The 16,826-nt window shown below is 34.6% G+C and overlaps 1 protein-coding gene across 1 annotated transcript; it reads right to left on the bottom strand.

The window, feature by feature from the left end:
- Positions 1-8,380: 8,380 nt before the first annotated feature.
- Positions 8,381-9,328, bottom strand: LOC114620907 (olfactory receptor 4K14-like). The gene has a single exon (XM_028767082.1). It carries the CDS (start codon positions 9,326-9,328, stop codon positions 8,381-8,383), a length of 948 nt encoding a protein of 315 aa, XP_028622915.1.
- Between the last annotated feature and the right edge of the window lie 7,498 nt (positions 9,329-16,826).

Below are 16,826 nucleotides of genomic sequence, written 5' to 3'. Positions count from 1 at the left end.
TCCTTCCAGCATCAATTTAAGTGTCCCTGAGATGATGCTTCCTTGTTCTTGACAATAGATATTACAGAAACAAGTCTCACAATTGTCTCATTTTTTTCTTTTTATATTTTGTATTCATTTCTAATTTGTTTACTTTTTGGCTTCATAGGCAATATAATTATTAGAAGAGTAATGGTAGTATGCAGAAATCAATGTCATTCCCAGGTGACTCATTAACTACTGCTCCTCTCATTACTGTGAGAAAGCTGATGTGATTCCAAAACATATGTCCCATGATAGACTGGTTCCTGGCAGCCAATACCTGGTTTCTGAAGTTTTCCTTGGTCACTGTCCAAGCACAATTAGCACTTGTAATTAGTTGCTTTTACTATGCCAGAGTTATGTAACACTCTTACACAGGGGAAGGTCATGCAATGACAGAAACTTTGTATGCTCTTCTGACTCCCTGAGGATGCCAATGGTCTCCAGTCACAGGACCAAAGTTTTTCCTGTTTATTGTATTCCATTGTCTGCAGAGAGTGTGCTGAGGGGATTTGCCTTAGCAAATGGTAGTTGAGTCTTGGCTTCCAGACAAAGAAGATTATGAGTTAGATTCATGTATTCCAGTTGTCTAGCAAGCATTACATTTTGTTTTATTTATTTATTTTATTGAGATTGCAAAAACTAGAACACAGAAAAGACAATAGAACAAATGATTTTATATAAAGTAAGCATTCTTGTGATCACTGCCCAAGTCTATAAATGAAAATTTCCAGCTACCTCAAAAATTCTTAAGTGGCTCTGCTTAATCCTACCCACTGTAAATATTCATCTTTGTATAGCTCTCTGTCCTCATCAGAGAAGTTTCTTTTAGCTACATACAAGGCTAATACAGAGACTTACAACTGGTCAAAGTGCAGAATGTGGATGTCTCAGCCTTAAATGGACTTCTCTATCATCTCATCCTTAGCCACAGCTCAGAGAACACTGTGAAAGGAGTAATAGAAAAATAGTAATAACCAGAGGTTGGGGAAGAGTGGTGTGAATCAGTCTTCTGGATATGACAGGACCACACCACTCATGAACTCACAGCATCTCTGATTACCTGCATAAATCCTCCATGATGTAAAGCTAGTCACATCCCAGCACTGTTTGGAAAGTGGCATGAGTCCTTATATCTAACAAAGGAACTAAAGATAGTTGATGGCCACTGGAAGAGGGAGGGTCTTTTATCATCATGGATGTGTCATCTGTTAGGTTGCCTGTGTTCTAGTGCATAGTCCCACATTCATGTGAAGACAGGCAATAATAATTTGATTCAGGGGCTGAAAAAAAAGCATGAAGTTTGAAATGGGGCATGCATGTTGTGGGGAGGGCAATAAAGAGTTGCAGAGGGGAGGGTTGGGAGTGCATATAATTTTATTGTGTGTGATGATTATCTTCATCAATGAATTTATCAAAGAATAAAAAAAATACTTTAAAAAGTAGGAATGATCTGGGTTATATTAATCATCAGGAAAATGCAAATTATCCTAGTAATCAGTAGCAACGAACGGAAGAATAAATTGGTTTTGGTAAAGAATCACAAATAACATCTTTGCATTTTACAGTATTACTCTCCAAGTATGCATTACAAAATATTATAATTTAATTTTCTCTAATTTTTCATTTTTCAATAAAATTTAAAATTTAGAACTTGATGTGATATAGAGTTCCTTCCAAAATCATTCGTTACTTTATTTGTTGAAAGTTATTTTATGCCATTTGATTTGCAATTTGAATTTTTCCAATTATAGATTCAGTTCAGTTAATGTTACATTTCTTACCATTTTTGCATTTAATTAAATATAAAGCTGGATACATGATGATGATAGAAGACTTCAAGAAGGACATAAATAACTTCCTCAAAGAAATACAGGAGAACACATGTAAACAAGTAGAAGCTCTTAAAGAGGAAACACAAAAATCTCTTAAGGAATTACAAGAAAATACAACCAAACAGGTGAAGGAATTGAACAAAAAGATTCAGGAAATAAAATCAGAACTAGAAACAATAAAGGAAATCACAACGGGATACTACCCAGGAGATAGAAGACCAAGGAAAGAGATCAGGAGTCATGGATGCAAGCATCACCAATAGAATACAAGAGATAGAAGAGAGAATCTCAAGTGCAGAAGATACCATAGAAAACATTGACACAACTGTCAAAGAAAATACAAAATGCAAAAAAACTCCTAATCCAAAACATCAGGGAAGTCCAGGACACAATCAGAAGACCAAACCTAAGGATTATAGGAATAGAAGAAAGCGAAGATTCCCAACTTAAAGGGCCAGTAAATATCTTCAACAGAATTATTGAAGAAAACTTTCCTAACCTAAAGAAAGAGATGTTCATGAACATACAAGAAGCCTACCGAACTCCAAATAGACTAGATAAGAAAAGAAAATTGCCCCATCACATAATAATCAAAACACCAAATGCACAAAACAAAGAGAGATTATTAAAAGCAGTAACGAATAAAAGGTCAAGTAACGTATAATGGCAGACCTATCAGAATTGCACCAGACTCCGCACCAGAGACTATAAAAGCCAGAAGATCCTGGACAGATGTCATACAAACCCTAAGAGAACACAAATGCCAGCCCAGGCTACTACACCCAGCAAAACTCTCAATTACCATAGATGGATAAACCAAAATATTCCATAACAAAATCAAATTTACACAATATCTTTCCACAAGTCCAGCCCTACAAAGGAAAATAGAGGGAAACCACCAACACAAGGAAGGAAATTATACCTTAGAAAAAGAAAAAAGTAATCATATTTCAACAAACCTAAAAGAAGATAGCCATACAAACATAACTCCACCTCTAATAACAAAAAATAACAGGAAGCAACAATGACTTCTTCTCTATATCTGTTAACAGCAATAGACTCAATTCCCCAATAAATAGACATAGATTAATGGACTGGTTAGGTAAACAAGACCCAACATTTTACTGCATACAGGAAACACATCTCTGTGACAAAGACAGACACTACCTCAGAGTTAAAGGATGGAAAAAAAATTTCCAAGCAAATGGTCTCAAGAAACAAGATGTAGTAGTCATTCTAATATCTAATAAAATCGACTTTCAACCAGAAGTTATCAAGAAAGATAAGAATGGACACTTCATACTCATCAAAGGAAGAAGCAACCAAGTTAAAATCTTAATTCTGAACATCTATGCACCAAATGCAAGGGCATCCACATTCGTAAAAGAAACTTTTTTGTTTATTTTAAAGGTTTTTTTTTTTTTTTTAAATTTGGATGCCACGGAACTTTCTGTAGAGTGTCTATGGCACTCTATAACTAAGCATACTTATGCATGGGTGAAAGGGAAGGATCCACTTACTGGCGTAAGGCATTATACCACAATGTATTAAATATGGAGAAGAGGGTTTTTTTTTTTTTCAGGATTCTGAAGGAGCATGGTGGATGTCAAAGTGATGGGTGAGACAGGCTAAAGCCAGGACAAAGAATGATGCTGACCTGTGAGCTTGCTGAGTGCCCTGACAATGGTGACTGGGAAGCTGTATTGGACATAAGTTTCTGACCCACCATTGCTTACCTATACCCGTGATAGCACAAGCTGCCTTGCTTCAAGTTCTTAGACCTTGTGGAACAGAGACTCAAAAAGAGAAGTTATAATGCCTCTTGTATTGTTATTAAATGTGACAAGTTATTCAGACTCAATCATAGACTGGTCTAGAAATCAATCCAATATTGGAAATAATAGTCTTCATTTAAAAGTCTGGTTCTGGACATTTTCAGAGACATATATGGAAATTAGCTGCAGTTCTCTATGATGCTATGTTAGCAACAGATAAAGTTGGGGCAGGATCGGTATTTCAAACAGGTGTTAGCACATGTGTTAAGGCTTTTTTAAATTGTCAAGTTAAAAATACTTTTGCTTCTTCTACAGTATTTATTGTAAGTTGCATGGATTGTACACCTTCTAATTGTGTTTGTGTTTTGAAATCCAGCATGTCAGTTACAGAGGTCTATCAACCAGCTTTTGTTTTAGTGCTCTGAATATCACAGAACCTTGGTATTCTGAAAATGGGTTGCAAGCACTGAAAGAAATGAGTCAGGCTTTAAGCAGAAGCAAGAGGGTGGTAGGCTTGATTATTGCTAGTATAACAGCTTTAATTACATTAATTGCTAGCACCTCTGCTTCTGCAATTGCTGTGACACAAGAAGTTAAGACAGCTACTTTTGTTAATCATTAAGCAAAACTGTTACCAATGTGTTGAATATACCTGAGGATTTAGATAGGCATTTGGAAGAATGGATTGATGCTCTTCATTCTATTCAAATTAATGGAAAGTGGTTCAGAATTTAAGGGTAAGGAGCCATCTTGAGTGTCATACCAAAATACCATTGGATTCATGTTAGTTCTACAATTTAGAGTGGTAGTCATTATATTTAGGAAGAAGTTTAATGACATGTGCAGTATATTTGATATATTATTCAGTATATTATCCTCTCGGGATGTTTTAACAATACATAAGGAGCTTAAGAATTTCAAGAATGCTGCTCTGCTGAATGTTGATGTGGTAGATACTGCTGATAAAATTACCCCTGGCCCGAGGTCAGTATTTTTATTTTGGTCTAACTTCAATAGTATTTCTATTTTGGTCACGCATATATAGCTTGATCATGCTAGCCTTTTTTTGTCCTCAGAATACTTTTATTCCTGCCAATTGTGTTAAAGCTTTTCTTCAACAACTTCAACATGTTGGCAGCCAAGTACATGGTTTGAACCTGAAAATGGACCCCCAGAAAGAGTTATTAAATTAAAAGGCTGGCAAACCAAGGACGGGCAATACTCTGCATAGAGCCTTACCAACCTAAGACAGAAATGAATTCTTTTGATAATGCATAATCCATGACAGGTAAGGAAGGCATTCTTGTCAGAATGACCTAAGACAAGCTCAGTCTTGTTAATAAAATAAAAAAGGGGGAGAAGTGGAGAGCCTTTGGGGCTGGTTGACAAGAATCTGATATGGGCCAAGGACAAGGAAATGGGCTGCTTGGCAGGAATATCACATTGGCTAAGGACAAGGAAGTAGGCTTCAGGCAGGAATCTGACTTTAGGCTAGAACAAAGAAGTAACCTCAGGCAGGAACCTAAATATTAGGCTAGAACAAAGAAGTAATTTCAAGTAGGAATCTAAATTTTAGGGTAGAACAAAGAAGTAGGCTTCAGACATGAAACTGACTTTGGGCTAGGACAAGGATGTAGGCTCAGATACTTTGGTGATCCTGGTAAGCTCTTAGAAACAGTGATCACCGGAGTGTTCATGTAATTGCTTTTAATTCCTTGCTTTTTAAAAATTATTTGTTTTATTGTCTTGCTTGACTATTTGCATCTGTTGTATTGGTAGACCCTCAACCTAGAACTGACCTTAATACATGCATGTAATCATGGTTTAAAAGCATAAAGGAGAAGGGGAGTGGGATAGGGGGTACTAGGGAGGGGAAATAGGGAAGGAGGATGACATATGTGTTGTAAATAAATAAAATATCCAATAAAAAAGAAAAAAAGAATCAATGTAAGTAGGACTTGGCTCTTTAAAAGATAATGATTGACAAACTATTTTCATAATTAATCATAAAAAAAGAATACCCAAATTAATAAAACTAGAGATGAATAGTGCTGCATTACAAGAAACATGAAAGGAATTCAGAAAATTATAATTCCACATCTTAAAACACATATTCTACCAAGGTAGAAAACATAAAGAAAGTACTTAATTTCTATGTACAGGTGATCTACCAAAGATAAACCAAGAGAATATTGATCATTTAAACAGATCTACAACAAGCAAACAAAAATGAAATACTAATAAAATATCTACTTCTAACTTCTAATAGCAAAGGTTCTCAATAGACTGACTACAGAATATAGCAAATATTTAAAGATAAATTACAACCAATGCTTTCAAAATTATTTTATAGAAACAAAAGGTATTAAACTTTTCTAGGAGCTAGTATTGCTCTAATACTGAAACCACATAAAGACATAACGAAATATTATGAGGACTAATAGACAAATATACATGATAAATGTAGATGTAACAGATACAGATACACCCAGTCATTGGACTGAAGTTGGGGACCACTGTGGCTAAATTATGGAAAGGCTGGATGAAGCTGAGGAGTTAGATAACCCCATAGGAAGACCAGCAGTCTCAACTAACCTGGACCCGTGAGATCTCTCAGACACTGAGCCACCAACCAGGCAGTATACAGGAGATGGACTGAGGCCCCCTACACATATACAGCAGAGGACTACCTGGTGTGGCCTCAGTGGGAGAAGATCTGCCTAACCCTTGAGAAATTTTATGGGGAGGCCTGGCAGGGGCGAGCATCCTCTTGGAGACAAAGGGCAAGGAGGAATGTGATGAGGAACTATGGGAGGGTGGACTGAGAGGGGGTAACAACTCCACTGCAAAAAAATAAAAGTAATAAAAAATTCTCAGCAGAATACTTGCAAATATTATATAGAAATACATCAAAAGATTATTTGTAGAGCTGTAGAGGAAGCATTGGTTGCACTTTCAGTGGACCAGGTTTGATGCTCATCGACAACGTGGAGGTTCACAGGCAATGGTAAATTCATTTTTAGGATCTGCTGTTTCTAAGAGCACAAGGTACACAAGTAGTGCACAGACATATATGCAGAAAAGAAAGTCCATGAACATAGAATAAAAAAAATAAAAAAATCACTATGGTCAAGTTGGTTTAATCCAGCTAAGGTTGATTCAACATGTACAAATTAATAATTGTAAAAAACCTTAATTGCTTAAAATTTTCTGCCAAGTTGACACAAACTACTGCTACCTGGAAAGAAGGAAACTCAAACAAAGTTTCTAGGACAATAATATAATCAGGAAAATACTTGTTTTGTCTCATAAATTATCTGTACACTTTTATCTTTGCTTAGAGGAATGCATTTATTTCAGAGTCATACTTACAATCACCTAAAAGTATATGGACATAAACACTTTTATTGGGGTTCAATTGGCTTCTCAGCACTTTGAATATTATTGTGTCTCTACATTAATCACTACCCACTTCAAAACAAGAGAACTTCTCTCACTAAGGTTGAGAATAGCACAGATCTATTGCCACAATCACAAGCATTTAAAGGGAGTTAGACAACATGACCATTTTGCAAACTAGTAATAGTAGATTCCTTAGGGAATTTGCATCTGACTTTCCCAGCTGTGGGTTTTGCTCAGGTTTATTGGTCTATCCATAAATTCTTTATCATGGAAAAGGCCTCAAATCTAATCAGAAAGTGGTGGGTTACCCTGTAGGAGCAAAGTCATTATTGTACCAGTAGACACATATCGCTTGGTAGGTTATTCATTGCATGCAGATTTCAGAGACAGAAATCACTGATGTCTTTTCGTTCCCATAGGACATTCCAATACTATGAATGTGAGTCAGCTCAGAAGTATCTCTGTCACTTTGAAACTGATTTTTATATGTCTTGGAGCCAAAGTATGTTGCAAGAGGGTTATGCCATCTAGTTGTGGTTGGAATCTGTTTTGGAGGCCTCCTGAGGCTTTTCTTACCTATAAAATATAGGAAGCTAGCACAGCACAAATTCTTACAAATGTATATATTAGAAGTCTGTAACATATTAGTGAATGGATTAGGTACAAATTCATGAATTAAACTGTGAATTTGTGTTCATTGTCCTTGGGGGGATGATATTTAAAATTTTACATAAATGTTAACAAATATAAAACAAAATTTCTCTCCTTATGACTGAGGAAACTTAGAAAACATCATCAGGCTTCATTGGTAAACTTTTATTATGATATTATATATATTGAGTTAAATAAGAATATGTAACAAAGTTTAACGTTATTTCATGGACAGCTTATTACATTTGCCTGAACTTTTCTTAATATTTTAGCATTTTTGTAGATATCTGGGTTAATCAAAAGTGATAATGTTGCAATTTGGCAAGAGACAAGTTTGGGAAATGTGGTGATATACAGAATTATATTAAAATGAGGTTTACTAAGTTATGATTCACAGAGAAAACATGTAAATTTGGTAGACATTGTTCTGCTTTATGGAAGACATAAGAGAATTGGTTGAATAATATTCTTGTATGAAGGACCAATCATATTTTTACTGTAGGTAAATAATTCACAATGTTGTGGTGTCTGATTACTAAGTGTTATGTTATTCGAAGTATATTAAACCTATTTTGGAAGAGGGGAATGGAAGAGGGGAATGGTAAAATATTGAATATAAATAAACTTTATAGTCTGAAACATATTCTGTGAGATCAGTCTCTATTAATTGAAGTACTTAGTACAGGTTTCTGGATATTAGGACTTCCCTTGGGAATCTATGTAGTTGTTTATGAACCTTTTCATAGCATTTTTCATCTCTTTATTTCTTAGTGTGTAAATGGCTGGATTTAGGAGAGGTGTAAAAACAGAGTAAAATACAGCAAGAAATTTGTCCAACCAGGTGATATTAAGGGGCCACACATAGATAAAGATGCAGGGTACAAAAAAGATCATCACTACTGTGATGTGTGCAGTGCATGTAGACAGTGCCTTAGATGCCCCACCTTTAGAGCTTTGGTGAACGGTGATAAGGATATATGTGTAGGATATGAGCAACAGAATAAAGCAGGTTACACCTACAACCCCACAGTCAGCATACATTAAAATATCCAAATTATGAGAATCCATACAGGCTAGCTTGATTACCAGTGGCATGTCACAGAAGAAACTATCGATTTCCATGGGGCTACAAAAAGGCAGTTCCACAATCACTACCAGGTGACTCAAGGCATGCACAAAGCCAATGGTCCAGGAAGTCAACACCAACCCGGTACATCTTTTCAGGTTCATGATGGCTAAGTAGTGGAGTGGTTTGCAGATGGCTATATAGCGGTCATAAGCCATTACTACCAACAGCACCATCTCTCCTGCAGCAATGCAATGGGCAAAGAAGATCTGGGACATGCAGCCTGAAAAGGAAATGGTCTTCTTTTCTCTGAAAAAGTCTGTGATCATCTTAGGAGTAGTTACTGAGGAAAGCCACATATCAACAAAGGAGAGGTTGGCTAACAAGAAGTACATAGGGGAATGAAGATGAGGGTCAGTGGATATTAAGACCATGATGACAATATTTCCTGACACAATGAGCAGATAAAGCATCAAAAACATCATAAAGAGTAAGGCCTGAAGATTCTGTGAGTGGGCAAGTCCCAAAAGCACAAATTCTGATACCAGAGACTGATTACCTTCATCCATTTTACTCATGTGTCTTGACAAACAACCTTCAGGGAAAGAGAGATCAATTAGAAGCAAGTAGAAAATGACTTAACTAATAGAATCTGACATTCACATTGTAAGTTAACATCTACACCTGAAATGGAAAAGCACAAATGGAAAGGTAAGTCTGTGCCAGCTTTGAGAAACATCAGTGCCCAATGTGAAAGCTAATGAAACAAGAGCAACTCCCCAAAAGGAGAAGTATCAGGTGTGACTGCTATACACATGCTCTATTAGGAAATTCTTTTTACAGGATACAGTGAGGAAGCAAGACAGCAACTTGACAGCCTAAAATATGTGTGTGTTTCACCAGTGAGTTTCTGACCATTAGTGTCACCAGCAATCATAAAATTTCATAACAGTTGAGTATTATGCCAAACACCAACGGATTTGTGTTACTTCTAAAATTTACAATGATAGTCATTACAATTAGGAAATGTTTAAAGACACTTGATGGGTATTTGGCATAATTCTAACACCTCTCTGGATGTTTTAACTTTGCATAGTGACATTATGAATTTTAAGACTGTTGTTCTGCTGAGCTTTGATGCTGCAGATACTATTGATAAAATTATCCATGGCCTGAGGTCAATATTTCTATTTTGGTCAAGTTTCAAGAATGGTATATATAGCTTGATTATACTAGCCCTTTTTGTCCTGGGAATGCTTTTACTCATGCTCATCATGTTAAAGCTTGTCTTTAACAACATCAACATGTTGGCAGCCAAAGTACATGGCTTGAAATTGAAAATGGACCCATAGACATAGTTATCAATTTAACAGGCTGGCAAGCCAAGGACAGATAACATTCTGCACAGAGCCTTATCAACTTAAAACAGAAGTGAATTGCTTTTGATAATGCATATTCCACAATGAGTAAGGAAGGGATTGTTGTCAGAATGACATAAGACAGGCTCAGGCATGTTTATGAAATAGAAAAGGGGGTGATGTGGAGAGCTTTTGGGGCTGCTTGGCAGGAATCTGACATTGGCCAAGGACAAAGAAATGGGCTTCAGGCAGGAATCTGACATTAGGCTAGAACAAAGAAGTAATTTCAGGCAGGAATCTAAATCGTAGGCTAGAAAAAAAGTAGGCTTCAGGCATGAAAATGACTTTGGGGTAGGATAAGGAAGTAGGCTCTGATATTTTGGTCACCTTGTTAAGTCCTTAGAGGTGGTGATCACAGGAGTGAGCATGAGACTTTGTTTATTGCCTTGCTTGTTCTTTGATTATTCGCGTCTATTGTATTTCTAGTTCCTCAACTTAGAACTGTCCTTAAAACTTGCATGCAATTAAAATGGTATAAAAGCAAAAAAAAAAAAATGTCAGGAGAAGGAGGGTGACTTTGCAGCCAACTGATTGTAAAATTAATAGTGATTTTCCCATCTGTCAGTCCTTCTAAGTGACATGATTTCCTAAGCATGCCAGGTTTGCCCATAGCAGCTTATATGGAGCTGGCAGAGAGACATGCATGGAAGCTCAGATGTAAAGTATGTATGGCAGCAATGCTAATTTGGAAAGTGGCCAAGTAAGACATGTTCTGGTGATAATTTTTCATATGATAACAATGGACTGTGCTTCATTTGAGGTTGTGTAATAATACTGCCTATTTCTCTTTAGAAACAACTCACTTTCCTAACTGCTAATATTGCTAGGATAATGTTTTCTTATTTATTACCTACTTTGATTTCCTCCTTAAGGTCTGTTTCTCTTGGTGGGTCATTTAACTATTTCTTATCTCCACAAACATCTGTTCTGATTCTGTTTCCACTCAACATCTCCTCTTGTTATTTCTCTCTCAGCTTCAATTAGAAGTTTATTCATGCTGGAATCTCTGTTCATATCTTGGATCTTTGCAATTAAATTTTATCAGGCTTGTTAACACTTTTTTTTAATATATAAGAAATAAGCAAATATGCAGCTAAAAAGCCATTTATGTCTTTTATGAAGGCAACAAATAAGCAATTAAAAACTCTTTCTCCTGGAAAAAAAATATACAATTATTCTGAAACACAGTGAAGTAAGTACTACAACAGCCAGGGAGAGGAGATAGCGTAGTAAGAAGAACTGACCGCCTCTGGACCAAAGCTTACCGAACAGAAAGAGAAAGAGGGAAGTTGCTTTGTCCTTTGCTGTGTGTTTCCTCTTATGCTGCCGATTCCTCAAAGGCCACCATTTTTGGAAAATATCTTTGCAATGATTCCTCAATTTATACTTAGCTCTTAAAGATTTTTCAGCACCACATACTATTAACCCCTGTATACTAACTCATATAGATGTCATCATAAAAGATAAGCCCTAATTAAGTCCTAATGAGTAATAGTGAACTTAGATGGACCAAAGACAGTGCAGAGTACAGTGTTTCTCCCAGCTTCCTTAAAGCATTCAGTCAAATAACAGGAAATGACAAATTTATCTACATAACAGATATTTAGTAGTAGGAAAACATGTTCCAATCTTTATTAGTATCACTGACTCATTAAATATTTGTTCTCTCATATTGCATCTGTTCTTGTTCATCAAATTATAAATTCTTTGAAGAGTCACTGAACCTCTGATCACTTTTGCTGTTAGCAATCAGTTGCTACCTAAGAGCTGAGGTCTGTATCAGCTACAATCAGGCTTACCTAAAACAATTGGTCTTCCCACAAGCTGCATTGGTTTGTGCAGGTGTCATTCCAGATAGTAGGATAAAACAGCCACAGAACTGTCTCTAAAACAAATATTGTTACTGACATTTGATAAAAGTATATGAAAGTATTGTTGATTCAGGTGATGTGTGTATGTGGAGGCAGGTTAGTACTGTGTTTTTTTAAGACAGCAGAAGCTTTTGCTCAGATGGATGAACTTTTGTATATCAGTAACAGTAAGTTTCAATGATGAATGTAAATGCATTGTAAAGATTTACTTCTTATTTTATGTGGAAAAAAACCCAATTCATAACAGGAATGAAACTTACACAATGAATAAGTATAAACTTTGGACTTGATAGGAATTACATTAAATTTCAGCATAAATATTCTGATAGGATCTTGCCATTTTTTAACAGCATGATCATCCATTGATCATCAGTAATTTCTCTGACATCATTGAATTAAAAGATTGGCTTAAATCTGTAAAGTAGATATTCTACCCTTATTCTTGGGGATATGCTATACAGAACACCATACAAGAAATATATGATTTGAGTCTGCGATGTAAAAACCAGAATTACAATATTTTATTAACAAACTTTATCATAGGATTTATTTATTCATCTAAATTGCCTATTGAGTTACTACTGTGAATACATATAGAAGTGATAACCAATGAGAAAGGCATCATATCCAAACCTGAATCATGAAAGATAACTGAATCCTCATGAAAGATTAGGTTTCTTACACTGAAGTATTTTGGTCACGACATGAACATCATGTTATCTATCCTTCTTCTATCATGTTTTCTCATTATATCACTTACCTATTGTTCATCTGTATTATTTGAAAGAAAAAAATAAATGACATGAACATATAAGGAAAGGATGCCTTTCACTGTCGACTCCAGATGAATGTAATGTTGAACTTTTAGTGAACAGCAGTTATTCACCTGATAGCCCAGGCTTTGTGTAGATAGTGATCTGTAATATAAAACACTCAAGCTGAATGGTGGGACATCATCTCCAATTTTCTTCATCTTCAGTAATTTTCATGATGTTTTCAATGTTTAAATCTTATTTTATTCTCTGAAGTTTCTGTGGTGAAAGAATAGAGTGACTTATCAAATCTCTCTTTTTATAATCAGAGTTATATTCACCTTCCCTTTTTTGAGGACTCCAAAGGGTAACAATGAAAAGAATGATCTAAAGGCATTAGGTAACATCTCCATTTGCTATAAAAGCATGATAGGAGTCTTGTGTGCTACATAAATATATGTAATTTCTGGAAAATACCAGATTCTCTAAGGAAAATACACTGCTATTACACCAAACATGACTGTGAAGCTTGAAATTTTGATAATTTTCTGAATTCTACCTCTAAATGTGTTTTTGTTATCTTGAAAATTTCCAGGATAGCTTTCAAAAACTCATTTTGTATCTTATTGTACAATTTACTTAGATGATGGAAATTTAGTATTTCTTCACGTGCTTAAGATAAAATATTTGCTGCAAGATCACCATACAAATTATGAGAAAACAATTGCCCAATAAAAATGTAACAATTTTGAAATTAAGTTTATATTAATATTATTCAGAATCATAGAGGAATAGTCATATTGTTCTATCAAGATTAATTGAGGTTTAGCTGGCTACTAAATTAAGCATAGATTTTAAATAAGTAAGATCATATATATAATATATGTTATATATATTACATATATGTCTTAATAATATACATAGCTTTATCTTAGAAGTATTTGTTTACATTTCCTTACCTGCAAAACTAACACAGTTAAGTGATTCAGTATTGGGAAGGTAGAAAGAAACCACGCATATGGAGAAATAAGCAAGATTTTCTAGTATTTGTAGTAAAATGATTCATAAGATTGTCTCCTTTAAACTTCATGTACACCTTAAAACAATATTGTTTGTATTGTTTTAGGCAATTATTTTATTGTTCAGCTGAACTCTTTGTTTCAGATTGCACACACACACACACACACACACACACACAGACATGCCCCCCACATATATCACTTTAAAAGCAATTACAGTACAATACAAAGTGGTATCTATTAGTGCATATAATTATGTATAATGTGAATACAGTGTATAATTATGAATCTACCTGCAAATTCTTACAAAATATAAATATTGACACTATGACAGAGTTTAAAATTGTTGATACCAAAACAATCTACCTAGAGAAATATTTAATCAGAGTAAATAATAAATAGTTGGTTTAAATGCTATTAAAAGGACAATTTGGTATGTTTTTCTCTATTAACTTTTTAAATATTATTCACCTAAAAGCCAAAGTTAGTATTTTTTTTTATGAGAATAGCCACCCAGTTATTTAATTTGATGGCAGGAGGACTGAAGTGAATCTGCAGAAAATTCTGGTGGCTCAAAAGATAGTGAAACCATTTAGTTAGCTTCTAAAATTGACATGACAAAATATGCTCAAATCCAAATATAATGAAATTGGTTGAAAAGATACCTATAAATATTTCAAGAATTATCTTAGATTATTGGGAAGAGAAGATGACTTACTAAATTTATTTTTCTCCTGGATCACATTTTCTTTCATTTGATGTACTCTCATGAAGATACCCATTTCATGCAGCACCATGCATGCATCCATGTCTTGAGGCACCTCTAAACCTAATATATTCGCTGCCTGAAGTTCTCCCTTGGGTGAAGTGACTTGTTCTGCTTCCTGAACAAAATTAAAACCATGAAATTAATTATATTGAACATCTCTTAGGGATTTCTCTGTTAAGAATGACACCAAGCACTACTACTTATTTGTGAAATTATAGAGACATTCTTATTAGTCTATAAAAGACATTAGTCCATTTTGAAAAATTATTCACTTGACCAACAAGAACCAAGGAGAAGTTTTGTGATATCTGGATATATCATTACTAAGCCTATATCTTCTGAGTGAATAAAATTGTTTTATAGTTACAAGATGCCAGGTTCTGAACAGGGTGTGAGATATGAAAAGACAAAAGCTATGCTATAAATACAGTTTTCTAGTGCATGACAAGATTGTGTCATATTGGCATGCAACTATGGTCACTTAGTTGATGGATTTCAGTCTAACATGTGACTCTATATGATGGTAGCGGGTATGAATTGGCTGCTAAATTATTAGAACCACACTTGAGTTTTAAATTTTTATTTTTAAAATTACGTTGTTTGTATGTCTTTGTGAGTCCTGCTTTGTTTATGGAAGTCAGAGTAGAACTTTGTCAAGTTGCTTCTCTCCCTCCACTTATCAAGTGCTCTGGGACTGAACTCAGATTACCATACTTGCATAAGCAGGCCCTTTTATCTTATAAGATATTTTCTCTTACCCCTCCCATTATGCTTAAAGAAAAGAAAAACATAGATGTACATTTCAAATATCTTTGTTCTTATTTTAAATTTAAAATAACTCAATAATAACAAAATAAAAAAGTGACATTAAATGATAATTTAAGGAATGTTGATATATACCATCAACCATGAAGAAATCTTCCCATGTAAACTTTAAATTTCTGAAGAAAAAGATTAGAAATGACGCCAGAAAATGGAAAGAAAATGTATACTCATGGGTTGGTAGAATTAATACTGTGAAAATCATCATTCTATGAAAATGATTTAAGATTAAACACAATTTCAGTTAAAATTTCTATCTAATATCTTAGAAAGAAAGAAAAACTATCTGAAAGTTTATTTAGAACCACAAAAGACCCTGGATAGCCCCAGCAATTTCCAGAAAAATCATTAATGATGAGGGATTACCATTACCGATCTCATGATATATTATAGATTCATAGTAATAACAGCATGGTACTGTCACAGAAACAAACAGTAGATTATTCATCACTATAGTCATCTAATATTGAACAATAATGCCAATTCACACATTGTATAAAAGACAGTATCTTTAACAAAATTTCCTGGGGAAATGGACACTTTCATTCTACCTGAAGAAGAATGAAATTAGATATTTATTAATCACTTTGTATAACAATAAACTCCAAATTGATCATATCTAAATATGAAAATCATACTGAAACTAGTAGAAGGATACATGCAGTAGACTACATGATAAAGATGATGTAAAGGAATTTCTTAGCACTATGATTTCTCAGGAGTTAAGACCTACAATTGCTAAGTAGGATCTCAGGAAAACCAACAGCTTTCACACAGCTAAAGAAAAAAAATCAACTGAATGAAGAATCCAAAAGAATCGGAGAGAATCCTTACTAGCCAAACATCTGATGGAGCATTTATATCTAGAGTGACCAAAAAACTCCAAAGCACCAAGATTTATTGGTAGATGGCTTTTAATTGGGGAGAGAGAAGGGAAGTCAACAAGGAGATAGATGAAGAGAAGAGAAATAAATAACATTAAAGAATATTTGAAAAAGTATCAAGAAAACATTGTTTTATATTCATGAAGACTTACGTGTGATATAAACATTTATATCCTAAATGGAGTTTTGTCAATTGAGTTGATAATACTTCACACAGAAGGCGTAAACCATTTTTAAAAAAAACACAAAAAGACAAACAAAACAAAACAAAATAAGACAAAACAAAACATTACCAGAACTAGGGATGAGATACCTCTTTTCAAGTTATTGCTCAGAAAAGTCTAAGAGACTTCCAAAACCTATAGAATATTTCTATTGACTTTTGTTGCCTCCTAGATGTTGAAGGTAAGCCTGTATTGATAAAGGCAATGTTTATCTCAGACATAGGTCTTAGAAGATTTGAATTTCATCTAACCTGAAAACTGTCTCCTCAAGAACTGGTTGTCACGGTAACAGACATTGCTATGCAAGCTTCTTATGG

Source organism: Grammomys surdaster, unplaced genomic scaffold (genome assembly GCF_004785775.1).
Source record: "Grammomys surdaster isolate TR1022 unplaced genomic scaffold, NIH_TR_1.0 170, whole genome shotgun sequence".
In the NCBI taxonomy this organism is placed as follows: Eukaryota; Metazoa; Chordata; class Mammalia; order Rodentia; family Muridae; genus Grammomys; species Grammomys surdaster.
Note: the sequence above shows the minus strand (reverse complement) of the source record. Positions and strands in the feature narration are given on the sequence as shown.